Source organism: Carcharhinus amblyrhynchos, chromosome 24, assembly GCF_965287045.1.
Source record: "Carcharhinus amblyrhynchos chromosome 24, sCarAmb.v2.hapA, whole genome shotgun sequence".
NCBI classification, from domain to species: Eukaryota; Metazoa; Chordata; class Chondrichthyes; order Carcharhiniformes; family Carcharhinidae; genus Carcharhinus; species Carcharhinus amblyrhynchos.
This window is the reverse complement of record NC_137347.1, coordinates 2,451,007-2,476,065: the sequence shown is the minus strand read 5'-3', so window position 1 is coordinate 2,476,065 and position 25,059 is coordinate 2,451,007. Positions and strand designations below refer to the sequence as shown.

At 45.3% G+C, this 25,059-nt stretch overlaps 1 protein-coding gene across 1 annotated transcript in view; it reads right to left on the bottom strand.

Moving 5' to 3' along the window:
* LOC145357699 (uncharacterized) overlaps positions 1-25,059 on the bottom strand; it is a 116,394-nt gene that overhangs the window by 75,074 nt on the left and 16,261 nt on the right. Inside the window, exons 6-7 of the mRNA XM_080211124.1 lie at positions 1,410-1,445; positions 1,169-1,192 (exon numbers count right to left, since the gene is read on the bottom strand). Of these exons, the coding sequence (XP_080067250.1) occupies positions 1,169-1,192; positions 1,410-1,445 (60 nt within the window). The remainder of the gene's footprint in view (positions 1-1,168; positions 1,193-1,409; positions 1,446-25,059) is intronic.

The window sequence follows — 25,059 nt, the reverse complement described above, 5'->3', positions numbered from 1 at the left end:
TTTTCATTGGGGTTTCACATGACTCCTCTCACCGTTCCAAAACCTATAACCATTACAAACCAGTGCTTCAGTGTGGGACACCCCTGTAAATAAAATCAGCATGGTTCATGATACAGGATAACCAGAGACCTATGCAAGTTTAACACAAGTTCACTCCCTTTGAATTCTGTATCTTTAGAAATAAATCCCAGTGCTTTATTAACATTTTCTGCGATGTTGCTCTTATTGATTTGTTCTCCTGTATCCCGGCTCACTTTGCTCTCTTCACCTTCAGTTTGGTTTTTTCTAAGGCATACATAATGTTTCCATAATGTATACATAATGTATGCCTTAGAAAAGACCTTTTCTACCAAATTGCACCACCTCACACATATCTATTTAATTCGTTTGCCACTTACCCTGTTCAGACTGCCAGTTTTTTGACAACTTCTTGTATCAATGTTCATTCTTCTGTAGAGTTAGCTATAATCCTAATCTTGGTTTCACCTACAGACACTGACTTACTTGATCCTAAATCTAAATTAAAACTACAAATAACAATGATCCCAGCACTGACCCGAGTGGGGCACACTTTCTACCTTGCTCCAATCTGACCAACTATCCTTGAACCTTACTTTCTAACATGTGGTCAATTTTCTATCCATTCAGCTATTTGTTGATTGACTCCACATGCTTCTTATCATGAGCCTACTGTGTTTTTTCTATCTTATTTGAAATGGGCCTCCCAACATTTGCCCAAAGTGCCTGTAGCTTTGGAGAGATATGGAAATATGGAAATCTGGGTTCTGGAGGTTAGTAAGGATCCAGATTGGTATTATATGTCAGGGTTGATTGTAACTGCCTTGCACAAATCACTTCCACCGATAATGAAGACTGCCAAAGGTATGTGTTAAATTATTTTTGTTCCAGTCTCTTGCTCTCTCATCATACCCCTGTGTCCCTGTTTTTCTTCCAGTTTCTTTCCAAAAGTTGCAACTGAATCTGTTTCGACTTCCTTCTCTTTGGGCACAAAATGGAAATGGGAAAAAACATTCAACAGCAAAACATAGTCGGCTCATTTCCCCGTCTTGGAAAAATTAAAGCTCAATCCCTCCTTAAACCACAAACATCACAACCTTCTCACAACTGTGGATAGCAATTGATATTCCTGTAAATCTGCTGTACTTACACGTGGTCCCATGGTTCCAGATCCCTAAAAATAAACAAGACACAAAATATGGTCATCAGTGAGGTCTTGTTAAATCTGAGCACAGGGCGATTAATTGACAAAGCATTAAATTGTCTTACGATGAGTGAAGATGCCAGGGTTGATATAAGCAAAGCTGGAGGTTATATAATAGTGAGGGGAGAGTTGGGGGGGGTGGGTATGGGTATGTGGCAGGGTTTGGGGAGGGGGGTTATATACTCACCGCTGGTCCCGGAGGTCCAGGAAAGCCAACCTGACCCTGGAGAATAAGAAAATTAATGATTACATCGAGCTTAACTACAAGTGCAGCAGAGTGAGGGCAGATGCTGAAATTAAAACTTATTGAGCTGAATGTTAACTTTGCGCTTTACTTCAAAAAGGTCGGTTTCAACCATTTACACCTTTTACACTTTCCCCACTTTTATTTCCATTGATATCAGAGGATGGAATGCTCCCATTTTGACACTCAGTGCGGTGACGGGTGGCTCCCATGCCAGATGCCGCACTTGGAACCTCATTAATTATGCACGAGCAAGTTCCCCACTCACACTCCTTGCGGGCTGGCAGCTGGTTCCTCCACTCTGCTGACAGGTTGGAAGGTCCACGTGCCAGATTTGCCCCTCCTTGCCCTCTCAGTGCCATAGTGAGCCCACACAGTTTCCCCCTCACCTTCCACACTGCCTTCATTCGGCTGCACCCAAATCACTCCCCCAGCCTCACCTCTCACTCCGCCACCAGTCAAACTTCAGATCTTTGTTGTGGTGCCCACATGAGACCCAGAGCATGGTTCTGTCCAGTTGACCACTGCTGTGGGACATCAGGAGCAAGAAGACTCTTGTGCTTCCCAACCCTAAGTGCAGTGCATCATACACAATGGATCTCAAACAATGATGAGACGGAGTAGAGAAGAGAGTAAAGAAATTTGGTGAAATGGTGCGATGACCATAATCTCTCTCCCAGTGTCAGTAAAATGAAAGAGATAGTCATCGGCTTCAGGAAGTGTAGGGAGGACATGCCCTTGTCTACACATCAACAGTGGTGAAGTGGAAATGGTCGAAAGTTTCAAGTTTCTAAATGCCCAGATCACCAACAACCTCTCCTGGTCCCTCCACACTGACACTATAGTTAAGAAAGCCCACCAATGCCATTACTTTCTCAGGAGGCTAAGGAAATTCAGCATATTCACTAGGACTTTGACAAATTTTTACACTTGCACTATAGAAAGCAACCTTTCCGGATGTATCACAGCTGTTTTTAAAGTTTAGTTATTTGTCACAAGTAAATCTCACATCAACACTGCATGAAATTACTGTGAAATTCCCCTAGTTGCCACAGTCCGGCACCTGTTGGAGTTGATGCACCAAACCAGAATGTCTTTCAGAATGTGGGAGGAAACCGGAGCAACCAGAGGGAACCCACTCAGACACAGGGAGAATGTGCAAACTCCACACAGACAGTGACCCAAGCCGGGAATCGAACCCAGGTTCCCGGCGCTGTGAAGCAGCAATGCCGACCACTGTGCCAGCTTTGTATGGCTCCTGTTCTGACCAAGATCACAAGAAACTACAAAAGGTTGTGAACATAGCCCAATCCATCGCGCAAACCAGCCTTCCATCCCTTCACTCCGTCTATACTTCCTGCTGCCTTGGAAAAGCAGCCAGCATGATTAAGGACTCCACATATCCCAGGCATATTGTCTTGCACCTTCTTCCATCAGGAAAAAGATACAGGAATCTGAAGTCATGTAGCAACAGATTCAAGAACAGCTTCTTCTTTGCTTCCATCAGACTTTTGAATGGATCTATCTTATATTAAGCTGATCTTTCTCTACACACTAGCTATGACTGAAACACTACGTCATGCATCCTCTCCTTTCCTTCTCCCGTATGCACTCTGAACAATATGCTTTGTCTGTATAGCACACAAGAAACAATACTTTTCACTGTATCCCAATATGTGACAATAATAAATCAAATCAATCAGAAATCTGACTCGGTAACACAGGAGGGTGCACGGGTCCAGCAGCGCGGTGCCACCCATGAAGACCATCTCAGCGTGGAGATGGAGGCAAGAACCTGTCTACCCCAGAAAAGTGGTAAACAGCAATCAGGAGCAGTGCAGCAGTAGGTTGTTGTACTCATCCTGAAGCCTCTGGCAAACTGGGGATCACCTTGCACACACCGCTTTTTAGCAATCAGATTTGTTGCCGATATAATTTGCTGCTGGCGTGACACAAGATTGAATGGCCTGACAGTGGGTAGCTGTTTCAATGAGCATTCCTGAGATGCAAATAAATGCAAATAGAGTCCATGTCACCTTCCACCATTAAGAGAATTGCAACATAATTGCACACTGGCCAGAGTCCTGGTTTTATGGCTCTCACCATTCCCTGTAATATAGGAAGGAGTCTGACAGTGGGACTGTAACACAGGGGGGGGGGGGGGGGGGGGGGTTCTCACTGTGAGACTGTAACATGGGGAGGGTTCTCACGGTGAGACTGTAACATAGGGAGGGTTCTCACGGTGTGACTGTAACGTGGGGAGGGTTCTCACGGTGAGACTGTAACATGGGGATGGAGGGTTCTCACGGTGTGACTGCAACGTGGGGAGGGTTCTCACAGTGAGACTGTAACATGGGGAGGGTTCTCACGGTGAGACTGTAACATGGGGAGGGTTCTCACGGTGAGACTGTAACATGGGGAGGGTTCTCACGGTGAGACTGTAACATGGGGAGGGTTCTCACGGTGAGACTGTAACATGGGGAGGGTTCTCACGGTGAGACTGTAACATGGGGAGGGTTCTCACAGTGAGACTGTAACATGGGGAGGGTTCTCTCAGTGAGACTGTAACATGGGGAGGGTTCTCACGGTGTGACTGTAACATGGGGAGGGTTCTCACGGTGTGACTGTAACGTGGGGAGGGTTCTCACGGTGTGACTGTAACGTGGGGAGGGTTCTCACGGTGTGACTGTAACGTGGGGAGGGTTCTCACGGTGTGACTGTAACGTGGGGAGGGTTCTCATGGTGTGACTGTAACGTGGGGAGGGTTCTCACGGTGTGACTGTAACGTGGGGAGGGTTCTCACAGTGAGACTGTAACATGGGGAGGGTTCTCACGGTGAGACTGTAACATGGGGAGGGTTCTCACAGTGAGACTGTAACATGGGGAGGGTTCTCACGGTGAGACTGTAACATGGGGAGGGTTCTCACGGTGAGACTGTAACGTGGGGAGGGTTCTCACGGTGAGACTGTAACATGGGGATGGAGGGAGACATTATGTCACAGCAGGAGGTTATTTAGCCGACTCAGTATTTGTCAGCTCACTAAGTGCAATCTATTCAATCCTTCTCTGCACTCTTTCCCCATAACCACGCAAGTTTCTTCATCTCAAGTTCTTGTTCCCCTTTGAAATCATTCTTTGCGTTTCTCTTCACCATGTCACAAGAAGCATGTTCCAGACCATTTTCACCATGCGTACAAAGGTTCGCCCTCACATCTTCCTGTATCTCTTGCCCAAAACTATCCATCTCCAAGTCCTTCAATAATCAGGCTAATATTTATTTATTAGAAGTCACAAATAGGCTTACATTTACACCGCAGTTAAGTTACTGTGAAAATCCCCTAGTCGCCACACTCCGGTGCCTGTTCGGGTACACTGAGGGAGAATTTATAATGGCCAATGCACCACCAGCACCTAACCTTTTAGATTGTGGGAGAAAATGGGAGCACCCAGAGGAAACCCACGCAGAACGTGTAGACACTGCATAGACAGTGACCCAAGCCAGGAACTGAATCCAGGTCCTGTGAGGCAGCAGCACTAAACGCTGCGCCACAGTGCTACCCCAGGGATATTTATTCTTTCTCTATTCTATTTAAAGTAGTTTTAAGCTGATACGCCACTCTCAAATTTCCCTGAATCTTTGTTCCAGGTATAACAACGCCAACTTCTCCAATCTTTCGACCTAAAATCCCTCACTCCGGAACCATTCTGAACAATCTCCTCTGCACCCTCTCAAAGAGCTTCCTTCCTAAGCAAACTGTGTGATGCAATGCAATCTACCCCTCTTTCATTTCAACATTCAGATTTATCGATGTTCAAATCTTTGCGTCCATTTAATTGTTACCTTGGATTTTATTTGAAGTATCCAGAACTAATTGCACACAGCACGATTTACTTCCTCGTGCCCAGTGAATGACAGTTCAATTCCAGGAACTGATTAACCCAGTTTCTGGAGTAAAACCGTTGAATTATGAGGATACACAATTTCTCAGCTGAAACCTTGATTTTTTTTTTCTTCAATCCAGCAATACTTTCATCAACAGCTTTGCAAACCCTCCTGAGACCATTTCATTCAGCTTCTGGTTTATGTCACAAATCCGGAAAATAAAACTGACTTCAGGTTCAAGTCTTCAACAATCACGGGCTAAGTGACTTTAATCTGCTTTGAGTAGCCCAATGCAACAGGAATGTCAGCACTTCCCCCAGGAACCAAATGACATTCAAAAGAAGCACCTTTACCTTCGCTCTTTCATCATTTAAACCCTCTGATCAGATGCTTTAATCTCTAATTAATGGAATCAAAAATCATGCAACACTCAAATGACACAGGCTTGGAGGGCCAGAGGCCCTGTTCCCATGCTGTATTTTTCTTTTGATCTTTATTATACAGGCATCTCCTAATGCTTGTACATTTCAATTTCTAATTAGCACATTTTTTACACACACTTTCATGGCCAGATGGTTGTTTTAACCATTTGGGGATTAGTGAGGGAAGTGGTGGGAGGATTCCAGAGCTGATTGTCAGCCCACTGAGCCGTGTTGAATACTCCTTCCACGGCCAACAAATCCTTGGGTGGCACGGTAGCGCACTGGTTAGCACTGCTGCTTCACAGCTCCAGGGTCCCGGGTTCGATTCCCGGCTCAGGTCGCTGTCTGTGTGGAGTTTGCACATTCTCCTCGTGTCTGTGTGTGTTTCCTCCGTGTACTCCGGTTTCCTCCCACAGTCCAAAGATGAGCGGGTTAGGTTGATTGGCCATGCTAAGAAATTGCCCCTTCGTGTTCAGGGATGCGTAGGTTAGAGGGATTAGTGGGTATAATATATGGGGGTAGGGTCTGGGTGGGTTTGTGTTCGGTGCAGACTCGAAGGGCCTCTTTCTGCAATGTAGGGTTCTATCTATGGGTTGGACTCAAACCCAAAGTTTCTGGTGGAGAACTAGGGACATTACTACCACATTCTGAGGCATCCTATTTATGCATTAGTACATAATGGTAATAAGAGACATTAAATGTTATTTAGGTTTCTACTTTCATTACATAGGGCTCACAAAGTGATAGTTCTCAATCCGAATAATCCAGGTCTGGGATAAGATGATTTATATTTCATCCGGGAGGCAAAAATGCAACGGATAAGCAAAATGTTAGTCATAGCCAGGATATGAATCCCACTTTATAATCGGATTATACCTTACTGACAACCGTTGTACATTATAAAGTTAGCGTCACCTGTTTAAAATAAAAAAGCATTTCCACACTCTGCCAGGATAATGTCACGAATGCTTCAACAATAATGGACAATCAGTCCTTGCACAAGATGAATCATAGGCAAACTTGCCTTTTTTTCTTGATACCAGTTCTGTGCCACATTAGCTAATCCACACCAACAATAGAGTACTCCAAAGACACTAAAACAACTTCCATTTGAATTTTTCAATATTAACAGGATAACTGGAGTCACATGCGCATGAAGTAATTTCCAAATAAAATGCAAGGACTCAAATCTACAGCCCAGTTGACCATTTGTTTAATCCCCAATATTTTTCACAGCTGGAAATCCAATAATAATTCCCCATTCACGTCAGAGGCATTTTAATGAGGGAAATAACCTGTCAATAAACTATTCTTTACCTACATTATCCATCCTTTAGTTCTATGATATTTAGCAGCGTAGGGTTCCAGAGCAGTACGAGACTATTCGCCCATCAAGCCTGCTCCACCATTTAATATGACCATGGCTAATCTGTTTATCGTTTCAACTCCACCTCCCTGTCTGGCCCCCCCACAACACTTGCCTCTCTTGTCCATCGAAAGTCAATCCAACTCAGCCTTGAATAAGTTCAAGTCCCAGCCTCCACTGCTTTCTGAAAACGGGGTCTCACAGTGACACCTGTCACACGGGGAGCAGACTCACAGTGAGACTTTAGCATGGGGAGGGGGTCTCATGGTGAGACTCGGAACGTAGGGACGGGTCTCACAGTGATATTTGTAAAATGGGGAGGCGTCTCTCAGTGAGACCTGGAATATGAGGAGGCGTCTCTCAGTGAGACCTGGAATATGAGGAGGCGTCTCTCAGTGAGATCTGGAATATGAGGAGGGGTCTCACAGTGAGATTGCAACATGGGGAGGGGTCTCTCAGGGAAAGCTGGATCATGGGGAGGGGTCTGACAGTGAGACTGGAACATGGGGAGGGGTCTGACAGTGAGACTGGAACATGGGGAGGGGTCTGACAGACTGGAACATGGGGAGGGGTCTGACAGTGAGACTGGATCATGGGGAGGGGTCTGACAGTGAGACTGGATCATTGGGAGGGGTCTCGCATGAGATTGTAGGGAGGGGAGGGTTTCTCAGTGAGATCTGGATCATGGAGAGAGGGGTCACATTGATATTTGTAAAATGGGGAGGGATCTCTCAATGTGAACCTCACCTGCAGCCAGTGTGGTCTCTAGAATAATAAGGAAGTAAATGTGAATGTTATTAGCCTTGTAATAGTTGACTAAATTGTAGAACTGATTACTGCCACTATCCAGACCCACAGATTCCGATCTGAACTAAGGTATAGGTTAGGATATTTCTACCGAAACGACACTCGAGTGCATGGCATCACCTGGGGTAAAAGAGAGGCTACATCAAAGGTAATGGTTAGTGCCACAGATCCTGAATTTGAAGAGTTTCCAGATTGACCGAGACTGGGGAATCGGGAAATGTACAAATTAACAGGGTGACTGTGTGCGACGTGCCTTTAGACCCGCTCAGTAACGATGGAAGGGAGGTGAGAAAAGGGGGCGAGGTGGATTCTTTGGAAGGAAGGAGGAACTCCTGATAGTAATCACAAGTGGTGAATGTGGGTGTTAGGAAAAGATCTGTTTCCCTCACTGAGGTCCCGGTGATTGAGATAGAAAGCCTCCGACCTTCACCGATCGGAGATGATTCAAACCCCATTACGTGAGAGGCACGCTTGTCCTTATTACATCCCTCGACACAGTGAATGCAATCCAACGCTTACATGGTTAACACAGAAGTTAATGCTTCACATGTTAAGAAAGATTGTGTATTAGTTCCTGCTGGGACTGCTAATCCATTTGTTATTAATTAGTCAATCAAGGAAAAGTGTCAAATTATACCCTGTAATAATCCTGGGCTCACAGCTGTGACGCACTCGGGGGGTATGAAGCAAAATAGTGAAACTGTCAGATTAATTTGTCTCAGAAATTCAGCTCTTTCCAAGGACTATTTTCACTAATTGGTGCTTTCATCTCTTGCTCCATAAGCAGCAATTTTATATGACCAATAAAAACCAAATTTAAATATAATTACTGTCTCTCTTTAAAGGTTGTTATGGTGAGAGGGAAATGTTGCTGGATATAATATTGATTTTTATATATATATAACTCCAGGAATACCGGAGCCAGAGTGTCTGTAGCCCTTTCACTGACCTCTCTATGAACTCACCCAATGTTTACTGAATAACAATTAGACTTTGTGACAAGGGAGTTATATTTTAGCGGTAGACACACAGTATGAGGCAGGGGCCCTTAGGAAGCAGGATGTCATCGACAGAGCAGTGTTAAAGTGAGGACATTTTAAAGATTAGGACTGCTTCCTTTGGGTAATTCTGACACTGGGAGATGGTGTGAGACGATCAGGTCAGCTACCTGTTGGACATCTCTTCCCATTTTCATTGAATCATAGAACCCTACAGTGCAGAAAGAGGCCCTTCGGCCCATCGAGTCTGCACCGAACACAATCCCACCCAGGCCCTACCCCCATATCCCTACATATTATACCCACTAATCCCTCTAACCTACACATCCCTGGACACTAAGGGTCAATTTCTTAGCATGACCAATCAACCTAACCCGCACATCTTTGGACTGTGGGAGGAAACCGGAGCACCCGGAGGAAACCCACGCAGACACGGGGAGAATGTGCAAACTCCACACAGACAGTGACCCGAGCCGGGAATCGAACCCAGGACGCTGGAGCTGTGAAGCAGCAGTGCTAACCCACTGTGCTACCGTGCCACCGGAAGTTTGACAGTTCAAGGCGATGTTGGTTAAGGGATAAACGAACACTTGGGGAGAAACACCTCCATTTTTCTTAATAAAAATACATCTTCCTGAGAGGGCATCAACATCTCATCCAGAAAATGGCAATTTCCAGCGGTGCAGCACTCCCTGAGCGCTGTGCTGAAATGTCAGTCCCGGTTTTGTGCTCACGTCCCTGGACTGGGATCTCAGCCCCGTAACCTTATGACTCTAAGGTGAATGTGCTTCCCACCGAGACACAGCAGAGGCTCAAAGTGACTCATGGAGTAGGTGGAAAACAAACTAACTGAGATGGAGCAAAGCAAGCATTAGGAGAAAGCTGACATTTCTTTGGAATTAGGCTTTTTTTATTGTTTAGTTTATTAATTAAGGACCAGCAAACCCGGGCCTCAGGTTTGAGTGGGCTACAGGGAGGCAGCACTCGCTGGGAGGTTTATGTGTCACTGTGCTACATCTGGGCTCCCTCAGCCCTCTCTCCCCCGCAGCCCCACCCTCACCCCTTCTCTCCCCTGTCCCCACCCCCCACCACCCCCACTCTCAATACTCAGGTAACCCAGTTGGGACTGGGCAAAATGAGCTTTTCAGTCGCAGATGCGGGGCTTGGAATGCTGTCGGATGAATGAGTCCTTTCATACTGAGCCAGGGGAAGTACCTCACGGTATAGAGTCCCTTTATAAACTCTCAGATTGCTGCAATGTTTAAACACAAACACCAGCTTCTGCCTCAACGCCTGTTAGAGCTGCACAGGAAAACGGAACATTCCAGGCGAAACACAGATATGTCTGTGATGTGTCTGCTCAACGTTGACTGACACCTAATGAAGCAGCCTTTAATTGTCCAGGGCTTCAGAATCAGTGAGTGAAACACGGTACTCTGACCCTGAGCATTTCCTACACCCTGGTTTTCTTTCTGATTTTAGTTTAATTATAGAATCATAGAATTATAGAAAAACTACAGCACAAACAGGCCCTTCGGCCCACAAGTTGCGCCGATCATATCTCTACCTATAACCCTCAATCCCATTAAGTCCCATGTACTCATCCAGGAGTCTCTTAAAAGACCCTATCGAATTTGCCTCCACCACCACCAATGGCAGCCCATTCCACTCACTCACCACCCTCTGAGTGAAAAACTTACCCCTGACATCTCCTCTGTACCTGCTCCCCAGCATCTTAAACCTGTGTCCTCTTGTGGCAGCCATTTCAGCCCTGGGAAATAGCCTCTGAGAATCTACCCGATCAATACCTCTCATCATCTTATAAACCTCTATCAGGTCACCTCCCATCCTTCGTCTCTCTAAGGAGAAAAGACCGAAATCTCTCAACCTATCTTCATAAGGCATGCCACCCAATCCAGGTAACATCCTTGTAAATCTCCTCTGCACCCTCTCAATAGCTTCCACACCCTTCCTGTAGTGAGGCGACCAGAACTGCGCACAGTACTCCAAGTGGGGTCTGACAAGGGTCTTATACAGTTGCAGCATTACCTCCCGACTCCTAAACTCAATTCCTCCATTAATGAAGGCCAGTACACCATACGCCTTCTTGACCACATCCTCCACCTGCGAGGCTGATTTGAGAGTCCTATGAACCCGAAACCCAAGATCCTTCTGATCTTCCACACTGCTAAGAGTCTTACCCTTAGTATTATATTCTTTCATCCCATTGGACCTGTCAAAATGTACCACCACACATTTATCTGGGTTGAAGTCCATCTGCCACTTCTCCGCCCAGTCTTGCGTCCTATCTATGTCACACTGCAACTTCTGACATCCTTCCAAACTATCCACAACACCACCAACCTTCGTGTCATCGGCAAACTTGCCAACCCCTCCCTCCACTTCCTCATCCAGGTCATTTATAAAAATCACAAACAGCAAGGGTCCCAGAACAGATCCCTGGGGCACTCCACCGGTGACCAACCTCCATGTAGAAAAAGACTCATCTACAACCACTCTCTGCCTTTTGTGGGCAAGCCAGTTCTGGATCCACAAAGCAATGTCCCCTTGGATCCCATGCCCCCTCACTTTCTCAATAAACCTTGCATGGGGAACCTTATCGAATGCCTTGCTGAAGTCCATATAAACCACATCTACCGCTCTTCCTTCGTCAATGTGTTTAGTCACATTTTCAAAAAATTCAACCAGGCTCGTAAGAACAAAAGAACATAAGAAATAAGAGCAGGAGTAGGCCAACTAGCCCTTCGAGCCTGCCCTGCCATTCAATAAGATCATGGCTGATTTGTCTTGGCTCAGTTCCACATTCCCGCCCTCTCCCCATAACCCTTAATCCCCTCTCTTATCAAAAACCCATCAACCCGCGTCTTAAAAATATTTAGCGAGGTAGCCTCCACCACTTCAACGGGCAGAGAATTACAGAGATTCACCACCCTTTGAGTGAAGAAGTTCCTCCTCAACTCTGTTCTAAACCGCCCCCCCTTTATCTTGAGGCTGTGCCCCCTAGTCCTACTATCCTTTCTGAGCGGGAAGAGTCTCTCCACCTCTATCCTATCCATCCCATTCATCATCTTATACGTCTCAATGAGATCTCCCCTCATTCTTCTAAACTCTAACGAGTACAAGCCTAATTTATTCAGCCTCTCCTCATAGCTCAACCCCCTCAACTCCGGCATCAGCCTAGTAAACCTCCTCTGCACTCCCTCCAAGGCCAAAATATCCTTGCGTAAGTACGGCACCCAAAACTGCACACAGTACTCCAGCTGCGGCCTCACCAATGTCCTATACAGCCGCAGGAAGACCTCCCTACTTTTATATTCAATCCCCCTCGCTATGAAGGCCAGCATCCCATTCGCCTTCCTGACCACCTGCTGCACCTGCAAGCTGGGTTTTTGCAACTCATGCACAAGGACCCCGAGGTCTCTCTGCACCGTCGCCTGCTGCAGTTTTTCTCCACGTAAGTAATAATCCTTCCTACCATTATTCCTACCAAAGTGGACCACCTCGCACTTGCCAACATTAAATTCCATTTGCCATTTCCTGGCCCATTCGCCCAGCCTATCTAGATCCTTCTGCAGACTCTCCACACCCTCTGCACAATTTGCCTTTCCACCAATTTTGGTGTCATCAGCAAATTTTGACACCATACACTCGGTTCCCTCCTCCAGATCATCTATATAAATGGTAAATAGCTGAGGCCCCAGCACCGAATCCTGGGGCACTCCACTAGTCACCATCCGCCAATCCGAATAGCACCCATTGACCCCCACTCTCTGCCTCCTATTTGACAGCCAATCCTCTATCCACGCTAACACCCTACCCCCAACTCCATGTCCCCTGACCTTCTGTAATAACCTCTTGTGAGGTACCTTGTCAAACGCATTCTGAAAATCCTGAAATTTCTGAAAATAAGGCACGATCTGCCTTTAAAAAAGCCGTGCTGACTACTTTTGATCATACTATACTTCTCTAAATGTTCATGAATCCTGTCTCTCAGGATCTTTTCCATCAACTTGCCAACCACTGAGGTTAGACTCACTGGTTGATAATTTCCTGGGCTATCTTTTCTCCCTTTCTTGAATATAGGAACCACATCCACAATCCTCCAATCCTCCGGAACCTCTCCCGTCTCCATCGATGACGCAAAGATCATCACCAGAGGCTCTGCAATCTCTTCCTCACCTCCCACAGTAACCTGGGGAACATCCCATCCGGTCCCAGAGACTTATCTATCTTGATGCTATTCAAAAGCTCCAACACATCCTCTTTCTTAATGTCCACATACTCAAGCTTTTCAGTCCGCCGCACTACAACCACCAAGATCCTTTTCCACCGTGAATACCGAGGTAAAGTATTCATTAAGCGCCTCTGCTATTTCTACCGGTTCTATACAAACTTTCCCACCGTCACATTTGATAGGTCCTATTCCTTCACATCTCATCCTTTTACTCTTCACATATTTGTAGAACGCCTTAGAGTTTTCCTTAATCTTTCCTGCTCAGTAATTAACTTCTAAAGAGTTTTTCTCAAGCCTCTGACACTGATTTTCTGGATTAGGCAGAGGAGAGAGAATCCACTGCAGTTAGGATTTCCATCCTGGGGGCCAGTGAGCATATCCCTGCTTAAAACTGAGCACCCCCAGAATTTATCAGTTATCAGATGCAATTCTCTCCAGTTTTGGAGTGTGACTTTGTGGTCACTTATTTAGGATTGCTGCAAAGGGATTTGACCAACACTAAACCTTTTTTAGGTTTGATCCTTACCTCAAGAGGATTGAAGCAGAGAAGTGAGGAAGGGACAGTTCAGTTTGGAAGAGCCTTGTTCAGACCCCAATCTGCCGTTACACATTTCAACAAACTTATTCCACTTGACGCACTGACCTTGGTCAGTAGGATTTCCAACCCTCCCAGAATGGTCTGGAGAGTAAACAGAGGTAAGCTATTTCCTATGATAGAGACACGTAGGACAAGGGGCCATGGACTTAAGGTGAGGGGGGAGAGGTACAACACAGATATTAGAGGGAGGTTTTTCACACAGAGGGTAGTGGGGGTATGGAATGCTCTGCCAAGTAAGGTGGTGGAGGCAAACACACTAGAGTCATTTAAGAGTAACTTAGACAGGCACATGACTGAGTTGGAGATGGGTGGATATAGGAGATCCTTTTAAATAAGGGTCATTAGCATTGGGGCGTCCCTGGTAATGTAAATGGGTATAGTATGATAATAATGTTTTTTCTCTTTTCATTCACAGGTTTTAAGTTGGTCCGCCTCGTGTCCAACGAGGGGCATACACGCGATGGGTCGTACTGGGGCTGCTCTTGGTTGTTCGAGATTGGCCTAGTGCTTCATGTTGTTAGTGTGTGCCTAAACTGGACCAGATACTGGGCAAGACGACAGCTCAGTGACTATCGCTGATTGCTGTGCAGACACATGGATTTGGGCCGGTGTCTGTGGGAGTTTGCGCATTCTCCCCGTGCTTGCGTGGGTTTTCTCCGGGTGCTCCGGTTTCCTCCCACACCCCAAAGATGTGCTGTTAGGCTGATTGGCAGTAATAAATTGTCCCTAAATCAGTTTCCCTCAATCTGGATGGCCATAAAACATTAGACAGGGGTCGTGGGTAGAGAGGTGGACTGGTTGAGATGGCGGCGCAGGCTCGTTGGGCCGAAGGGCCTGTTTCCCGAGCTGATTTTGTTCTTTGTTCTTTTTGTTTGTTTGTTGACCTCCCCTCACCCTCGCCTGATTTGGTTTCAATCTCCTGGTGTCCAAACAAAGCATTCTGGGGGCATGTCAGAACCAGCCATCGGCCAATCCCACACTGCGCTCAGGTACCACCTGACCCTCTAGATGGCCAGGACTAATTGCTAGTCAAGCATTGCTCATGCTCGGGTACCACCTGATCTTCCCTAAGTCAAGGAGTGATTGTCCGCCAATCACAGCCCACATTTACGTAACAGCTGACCTTCCCTTTGCCAGGGACTTTACCCCCACCCCAGAAAAGCCCAACTCAGCATCAGCAGGGACCAGGTGATGGAAATATCAGAATGGGCGACAGACCACGTAATCAGTTCTCCAATCAGTGAGACGATGCTCACTCAAGCTGCACAGCTCGAGGAAAGGCCACTGATAACAAGCCAAGGTGAGGCTCGGCTGGGATTGGCTGGATGCTGGGAGAATGATTAATTAACATTATTAATTAGTGTCGGGTTGAATGGGTGGGCCATGCTGCACTGTCGATTTTTGTCCCCCAGAACAAGGAAAGAATCTTTCAGGCTGAGTGGTGGAATTTAGTGAAGGCAGGTTCATTCCCTCTCACTCAGTCGACAGGAGAGCCGATGAACAGCTTGATGGAGCAGAGCTCTGAAGCTGCTTTGTGTCTGCCATCCTCACGTGTATTACTTTAAATTATATCAAAGGTACAGCCCAGAATGAGGCCATTCGCCCCCTCTAGTGTGTGCCATGATGTTGCCATTTCTGCTGACATCCAGCCAGAGTCGGTGAGCCTAATGATGGGGTAGGGGAGTGGGGCGGGGGGGGTGGGGGTGTGGGTGGAGAGGTGGGGGGGGCGGGGGGGCCAGCGTAGGGAGAGGAGACAGAGTAACACTACAGCTTAAAGGACAGTTTGGATAACTTGGCTAGTATTCCCTTGAGTTTAGAATATTGAGGCAGATTGGCCATGCTAAAATTGCCCCTTAATGTCCCAAGGTTAGATGAACTAGCCATGGTAAATGTGCAGGGTTACAGGGGTAGGGTAGGGGAGAGGGCCTGGGGTACAATATTCTGTCAGAGAATCAGTGCGGACTCAATGGGCAAAATGGCCACTTCTGCATTGTTGGGAGTCTTATGATTCTAATTAATTACGATTTTATAGCGTAGATAGGTTGAAACTGTTTTCCCTGGTGAGTGTTAAAGCAGTCAGTAATGAAATTACAAAGCACTTTTGCTGGAACGCTGCAGAAAATTTGCAAGTCTCCAAAAAAAATCAATGAATTCCGGGAGCTTTCACAGCTGAGGTTAATCCATTTTTGTTCAGTGAGGATATCAAAGCAAATGGATCAGAAATTGGTAAATGGAGTTGTGATACAGTTCAACCACAATCAAAGTCTGTGATCAGGCTGGAGGGGGGTATACATTCATGCCCCCCCGGGGTCACTATCAGACCACTGCTCCTTTCAGGCATATATAAATTATCTGAATCTGGATATAAAGAGCACAATCTGAACATTTGCAGATGATACAAAGCACTGGAATAGTAAACACTGTGAGGGATAGCAGCAGATTTCAGAAGAACACAAAGATGGGTGAAATAGGCAGATACGGGGAGAGTGAAGTGACACATTTTGAAAGGGAGAATGAAGAGAGATGTTATCAACTCAGTGGTACAATTCTGAAGCAGACACAGGAACAGAGAGACCCGGGGTGAAAAAACAAAATGCTGGAAATAATCAACAGCTTAAGCAGCATCTGAGAAAGATACAAAATGAATTTTCAGAAACATTAATCAGAATGAATGTGCGTAAAGATGAATATGGTGAAAACTGGAATAAATAAGCAATGGTGGATAGCAGGAGACAAGCAGCCTGGAACAAATTTCACAATTTGAGTCGCTGGAAAGCATCTTGTCAGAGCGGGAATAGCAATGTCAAAGGACACATACAGAACTGCTCAACACAGGAATGAGTAGGTAAAGAACTATCAGGACTGTGATGTGGTGTCTCGTTATATGGGGCTGAAACTTGGAACTGAATAAAAGCGAACATCCCAAGATCAGGAAATTGTGAATTGAGGTTCTGCGAAGGATGGAGCGAGTCACTCAGGTGAACACAAGAGAGATGAAGGACATCTTCATCAGATGGTGGTGGGGATAAGATGTTAGTGAACATCATCAGGAAAAGGCAGCCAGGTTAGATTGGCCATATTCTAAAGCACGAGAACTTGCTGAAGGAGGTGATTGAAGAGGAACAGAGACCAAGAGAGAGAAACAGAACGCGATGATGTTAAACAATTTGAAGTTGGAATTGGGACTGACAGAGAAAGTTCAAGAGTGTTGTGGGAAAGTGGGTAGAGGACCTGCCCCTAAGCAGCTCACTGTTATTATAACTGAGATCTGGGTTTTTTTCCAGTTGGCCAGACAAGGTAATAAGGTTGTTCACTAAAGCATAGAAGAGCCTTCACCTTTTTTAAAGAGAACACAAACAAGACAGTTAGACTAAACCTTTACCAATCAACTGTTAGGCCTCGATATATTGTTGCGTTAAATTCTGAGCACAACACTTTTGGAAAGATGCCAAGGCCTTGGACAGGGTGTAGAGGCAATCACTAGAGTAATACCAATGATAAGAGACTTCAGAAACCTGGAGAGATTGGAGAAGCTGGGAAAGTTATCTTTGGAGCAGAGGAGGTTAAGGCAAGACTTAATAGAATGTTCTAAATGAGAGGCATTTTAATCAAGTTGGTAAAAGGAAACTGTTTCCCCCGAGCAGCATGATCAAAGTTGCTGATTTAAGATAATTACCACATAAAAATAGGGAGGTGACAAAAATATTTTGTGCAGCTGAACATTACAAATCTGCCTGCAAGGCAGTAGAAACAGATTCAATTATAAAATTCAAAAAGAATTTGGATAAATAATTGAAAAGAAAAGAAACTACAGAACTATGGATAAAGAGCAGGAAAATGGGACTAAATGGATGGTTCTTTCAAAGAGTCTTCCTAAACGCTACAATCTTCAATGATTCCATGTCTTGTAAATGTCACCACAGTCCCAGGTGACCATCAGCTGCTCTGTCCTCTGAGGGAAAGAGCTGACTGAAGGTGATTTAATCTCAGGGTCACCACACACAGGCAAGGGGCAAGAAGAACCTGAGCTGCTACGGGAATTGAACCCACACTGTTGGCATGACTCTACATCACGAACCAACCATCCAGCCAACTGAGCTAACCAACGTCACAAAGTTTGAGAGCCTGGATGGACTGATCATGTTCTTGGAATCAGGATAAATTGTGGTGTAAAGAGATTACAATACAGCTACATGAACTTGGTTTCCATTCCCTCGAGTACAAATGATTGAGGTGTTTGAAATGTTAGAAGAATTCCTCTCTGGTTGGGGAAAATCAAGAACAGAATGGGCATAAAACATACATAAATTAGGCCACGCCTTTCAGAAGGTGAATCTGGAAGCACTTCATATAGAAAGTATAGTGGAAAATCAGAAGCTTTCTTCTCTAGAAGCAATGACGCTGAAACAAATGGGTATTTCAAAACCAAATTCAATAGATTTTCGTCAGGCAAGGGTGTTGGATACAGAGTAAAAGAGGTTAAATGAAGTTCAGAGAACTATCAGCCAAGACCTAACCGAATAGCAGGACAAGCTCAAGGGGCTGGAAAACCAATTCCTGTGTTTCAATTTAAATAAGAAAGGAAGAAAGGCATGAAAATTAGAGTGAGATTCTTTCCTTCAGAGATTTTCACTTGGGTTCAGACTGCAAACTACTTTTGCCCAAAGCTACAGTGGCACCTTAACCTCAAGGAGGTTTTCACTTGGCAGCTACCTCTTGTGTTTGGTGGTGATAGACTCTGTTAAGATACCGGACTAAGGAATCTCGGAAATACATCAACCTGTCCTTTAAAATGATTAATCATCTGTAATCTAAGGGATTGTCAATGGAGTTTTGACTGGAAGCAGATTAGAGAACGCTGCTGTGGGTTCACACCCAGCAGAAACAAAGGTGAAATACCCCACACTTATTCCCTAAATTCCAACAGTGTTGAGAGAGCAAGCTTTCACCCTCACTCAACACTGGGATTAATTCGAAAGCACACAGGGCAGTGCACCCACTATGAAATAACCTCCTTTAACAAAATACCAAATTAATTATCACCCCTCTGCTGTTTTTATTAAATATGATCTATTTTAAGGGGAGGTGATGGCCTAGTGGTATCATCGCTAGGCTATTAATCCAGAAACTCAGCTAATATTGTGGGGACCCAGGTTCAAACCCCACCGCGGCAGACGGTGGAATTTGAATTCAATAAAAAATATCTGCAATTAACAACCTACTGATGATGATGTTGTTGATTGTCGGGTTCACAAACATCCTTTCGGAAAGGAAATCTGCCATCCTTACCTGGTCTGGCCTACATGTGATTCCAGAGCCACAGCAATGTGGTTGACTCTCAACTACCCTCGGGCAACTAGGGATGGGCTATAAATCAGCGACACCCATATCCCATGAATGAATGAAAAAAATTATCTGTCTCATTTCCAGTCCCAGGGATGAATCTGTTAAAATTTCTAAAAGTGGTGAGGAGTTCTTAAAGTTCACAGAGTGTAACACTCAATGTTTCCCCTCAGTCATTTCCCCTGTTCTCCCCGGGCCTGTCCATCATGAAAACTCGATCTCTATTTCACCCTTCATCCTCTATGATGCTAACGCGCATGTTTCCTTGCACCCAGTCGAGTGTGGACATTCTTCCTGGCCCACCAAGACCTTGAACATAAGAACATAAGAACATAAGAAATAGGAGCAGGAGTAGGCCATCTAGCCCTTCGAGCCTGCCCCGCCATTCAATAAGATCATGGCTGATCTGTTGTGGCTCAGTTCCACTTTCCCGCCCTCTCCCCATAACCCTTAATCCCCTCTCTTATCAAAAACCCATCAACCCGCTTCTTAAAAATATTTAGCGAGGCAGCCTCCACCACTTCAACGGGCAGAGAATTCCAGAGATTCACCACCCTTTGAGTGAAGAAGTTCCTCCTCAACTCCGTTCTAAACCGCCTCCCCTTTATCTTGAGGCCACATACCTTGGCCCACATTCTTACCCTGGGGTCTTTTAAATCAGTCAGGGTGGGCTCACAGACCATGAATCCTGGTCATTGAGGGGAAGACCACTGATGTTACAGTGGGAAGGTTAAGGCAAGACTTAATAGAATGTTCTAAATGAGAGGCATTTTGATCAAGTTGGTAAAAGGAAACTGTTTCCCCCGAGCAGCATGATCAAAGTTGCTGATTTAAGATAATTACCACATAAAAATAGGGAGGTGACAAAAATATTTTGTGCAGCTGAACATTACAAATCTGCCTGCAAGGCAGTAGAAACAGATTCAATTATAAAATTCAAAAAGAATTTGGATAAATAATTGAAAAGGAAAGAAACTACAGAACTATGGATAAAGAGCAGGAAAATGGGACTAAATGGATGGTTCTTTCAAAGGGTCTTCCTAAACGCTACAATCTTCAATGATTCCATGTCATGTAAATGTCGCCACAGTCCCAGGTGACCATCAGCTGCTCTGTCCTCTGAGGGAAAGAGCTGACTGAAGGTGATTTAATCTCACCTCAGGCAAGGGGCAAGAAGAGCCCAGCGCCAGGAGAGGAGGGGGTCCCTGCTGGAATGGCACAGCCTCCAGATGACTGACATTTAAAATTCAGACAGTGTCCCTCTGTCAGCAACAAGGCCTCGAAATGTGATATGGGAGCCCCCAGTTCGTGACTCCTGACCTGCAGCTCAGTTGGATTGCCCATGCTGCTCTTGCTCTCACCTTTGAACATAAGAACATAAGAAATAGGAGCAGGAGTAGGCCATCTGGCCCTTCGAGCCTGCCCCGCCATTCAATAAGATCATGGCTGATCTGTCGTGGCTCAGTTCCACATTCCCGCCCTCTCCCCATAACCCTTAATCCCCTCGCTTATCAAAAACCCATCAACCTGCGTCTTAAATATATTTAGTGAGGCAGCCTCCACCACTTCAACGGGCAGAGAATTCCAGAGATTCACCACCCTTTGAGTGAAGAAGTTCCTCCTCAACTCTGTTCTAAACATATAAGATGATTAGAGGTTTAGATAGGGTGGATAGTGATAGCCTTTTTCCTAGGATGGAGAAAGCTAGCACGAGGGGGCACGGCTTTAAATTAAGGGGGGGTAGTTATAGGACTGATGTCAGGGGTAGGTTCTTTACCCAGAGGGTGGTGAGGGACTGGAATGCCCTGCCAGCTGCAGTTGTAAATGCGCCTAGTTTGGGGGCGTTTAAGAGATCTGTGGATAGGTTTATGGACGAAATGGGATTGGTTTAGATTAGTGGGTTAGTGTTTTTTTTGAAAAAGTTGGTCGGCGCAACATCGTGGGCCGAAGGGCCTGTTCTGCGCTGTAATGTTCTATGTTCTATGTTCTAAACCGCCCCCCCCTTTATCTTGAGGCTGTGCCCCCTAGTCCTACTGTCCTTTTTGAGCGGGAAGAGTCTCTCCACCTCTATCCTATCCATCCCATTCATCATCTTATACGTCTCAATGAGATCTCCCCTCATTCTTCTAAACTCTAACGAGTACAAGCCTAGTTTATTCAGCCTCTCCTCATAGCTCAACCCCCTCAACTCCGGCATCAGCCTAGTAAACCTCCTCTGCACTCCTTCCAAGGCCAAAATATCCTTGCGTAAGTGCGGCGACCAAAACTGCACACAGTACTCTAGCTGCGGCCTCACCAGTGCCCTATACAGCTGCAGCAAGACCTCCCTACTTTTATATTCAATCCCCCTCGCTATGAAGGCCAGCATCCCATTCGCCTTCCTGACCACCTGCTGCACCTGCAGGCTGGGTTTTTGCGACTCATGCACAAGGACCCCGAGGTCCCTCTGCACCGTCGCCTGCTGCAGTTTTTCACCACGTAAGTAATAGTCCTTCCTACCATTATTCCTACCAACGTGGACCACCTCACACTTGCCAACATTAAATTCCATTTGCCAGTTCCTGGCCCATTCGCCCAGCCTATCTAGATCCTTCTGCAGACTCTCCACACCCAACAATTCTCACAAAATCCTTCAGAACTTTCGAGTCTCTATTAAATCTGCTTGGAGAACAATCCCAGTTTCTCTCATCTTCAATAACTAAACTCCTTTATCCTGTGGGATTTAACCCAAGTCAAGACTTCACATAGGAAGACACAAATAACTTCCCAGAAATGCTAAGGAATAAAGGGACAAATGGGAATTGGGAATTGAAGGAAATTAGCATTGAGACTATTTGCATTATATGAATATAGTTAAGAAGGAAGTCGATACATTTCTAGACTCTAGGGATATGGGAGAGAGCAGGAATATAATGTTGAGATCTGTTGCTATGATCATACTGAATGGTGAAGCAGGCTCACAGGGCTGAATGGCCTAACTCCTGTTCCTACTTTCTACGTTTCTACCTGATGCCAGGGTCAAAGATGCCACTGGACAGCTGCAGAGCGTTCTGAGAGAGGGAGGGTGACCAGCAGCAGTCATAGTCCACATCGGTACCAACAACCTAGCTAGACAGAAGGATGTGATCCTGCCTTCAGGATTTAGGGAGCCAAGCGGGAAATTAACAAGTGGACCTCAAGGGTCATTTGGCGGGATTCTCCCCTCAACTCGCTATGTGTTTTGCTGCGGTGACTTGTCATCAGGATCTTCTGGTCCCACTGTTGTTAACAGGGTTTTCCGATGGGAAACCTGGTGCTCCAGCAGCAGAACTGGAAGACCCTGCCAGTGTGAGCCGCCGGAAGATGTCGCCCATTATCTCTGGATTACTCCCAGTACAACACACAAGTGAGCATTGAAATAAGAGGATAAAGCAGATGACTGAATGGCTGGACAGATGGTGCAGGAGAGAAGGATTTAGATTTTGAAGACATTAGGACTGACTCTGGGGAAATGGGATCTCTACAAGCTGAACGGGTTGCACTAGGACAGAGCTGACACTGAGTTCCTCACAAGGTGTTTTACTTGGGCTGTTAGAGAAGGATTAAACTAACTAAGTAGAGGTGTTAGAACCAGGAAAAATACCAGAGTGGACTACAATGATATACAGAATATTATAAGAGATAGTATTGTATTATGAGAGGCACTGCAACAGGGAACAATAAGTGTGGTCAGAGTAAGGGAGAAAGTAACATCGGAATTAGGAGCAGAAGTAGGCAAATTTAGCCCTTTGAGCCTGCTCCCCCATTCAATCAGATCATGGCTGATCTCTTCCTGGTTTCAAATCCACCTCCCCACCTGTTCCCCATATCCCTTTAACCCGTTTTCTCTTCGAAATATATCTATCTCCTACTTGAAACCATTCAGTGATTCAGACTGCACCGTGCCTTGGGGCAGCTAGTTTTATAAATTCACCACCCTCTGCGAGATACAGTTCCACCTCAATTCAGTTTTAAATCTATCGCCTCTCAACCTATACCTTAACCTCTTGTTCGAGTTTGCCCCATGAGAAGAAACATTTGGTTTATGCTTACTTTACCAATCCCTTTTTATTATTTTATATCCCTCCATCAGATCCCCTCTCACCCTTTTAAACTCCAGCGTGTAAAAGCCCAGACTGTTTAATCTCTCCTCATACATCAACCCTTTCATCTCCGGAATCAACAGAATACATTTCCTGGAGCGGGAATCGGACAAATGCTGCGGCGATGAAAGTGCCAAATCCTAGCCACTAGACCACCAGAGGACGAGGCAATTCTTTTGATACTATAATTGAATCAAACAAGGTTCATTTGGATATGCTTTTGGTTTTGTGTGACGTCTAAATAAAGGTTAGCTTGCTTGCATTTGAGTGCACGGAGCATTGTAAATTAGACTGGGGAGTCACAGGCGCAGATTGCAATGTGAAAATATGATGTTTTGGTGATAATAAGGACCTGGTTCAATGAAAGGCAGGATTGAATATTAAATATTCCTGGATACAAGGTGCTTAGGTAAGTTAGGAAAGGTGCTGATATTGATTAGTGAGAACATGGCAGTGTTGGAGATAGAGAATATCCCAGAGTGGTCAAGGATGGAATCTATTTGGTTAGAACTAAGGAACAATAAAAGTGCAATGACATTGCTCGATGTAGTCTGCACTCCGCAAACTAGATAGTCAACATCTTTTTCCAAAGGTAGGGGAGTCTAAAACTAGAGGGCATTGGTTTAAGGCGAGAGTCCAGAGGGGCAATTTTTTCCACACAAAGGGTGGTGAGTGTCTGGAACGAACTGCCAGAGGTAGTAGTAGAGGTGGATACAATTTTGTCTTTTAAAAAGCATTTAGAAAATTACATGGGTAAATGGGCATAGAGAGACATGGGCCAAACGGAGACAATTGGGACTAGCTTAGTGGTTAAAAAAAAGGGTGACATGGACAAGTTGGGCTGAAGGGCCTGTTTCTATGCTGTAAACCTCTATGACTTTAGTGAGAAGGATGTAGAAGAAAAAACACCTTACAAGGTGGTGCAAGAATTATAGGGTGGTTGTAATGGGGGGACTTTAATTATCTAAGATTGGACTGGGATAGTAGTGGAGTAAATGGCAGAAAGAGACAAGAGTTTCCAGAATGTGTTCAGGAAAACTTTCTTCGGGAGTATGTGTCCAGTTCAATGAGGAAGGAGGCAGTGCTAGAACCCATTCTTGGAAATGAGATGGGCCAAGTCAATGAAATGTAAGTCAGAGAACATTTAGGAAATAGTGATCATTGTACCTTAGGTTTAGGTTGGTAGAAAAGGTTAGTGAAAATATCCTGAGTAAGAATACTTAACTGGGGTTAAGCTAACATCAATGGGATAAGGATGGATCTGAACCGAATAAATTGGAATCAAAATTTGGCAAGAAAGTGGTCCCTGAACAATAGGCTAACTTCAAAGCAGTGGTAATTCTGGCAGAGTCAGGGTATGTTCCCCTAAAGGGAAAGGGAGGGAAAACCAATTCAAAACTCACTGGATAAGGGATAGCAATTAAGATAAAGAAGAAAAAGATGTGTTTACCGTCGTGTTATTATGTTGACATAAACTTAGGGCTTATTTATGTACAATACACAGGGCACCAATCATTCACAAGGGAGTGGGTAAAAATATTGTGGGTGAATTTATTTAGGGTAGTGAACAGCTATACATGGATATAAATCCTGAAGACATCAGAGCTGCGTGTGTGTGCTCTACTCATAGCAAAAGTGAAACAAGGACTGGCTCAGATTTCCCTTCACTTGGAGTACTGTGCGCAGTTCTGGTCACCTCACTACAGGAAGGATGTGGAAGCTATTGAGAGGGTGCAGAGGAGATTTACAAGAATGTTTCCTGGATTGGGAGGCATGCCTTATGAGGATAGGTTGAGGGAG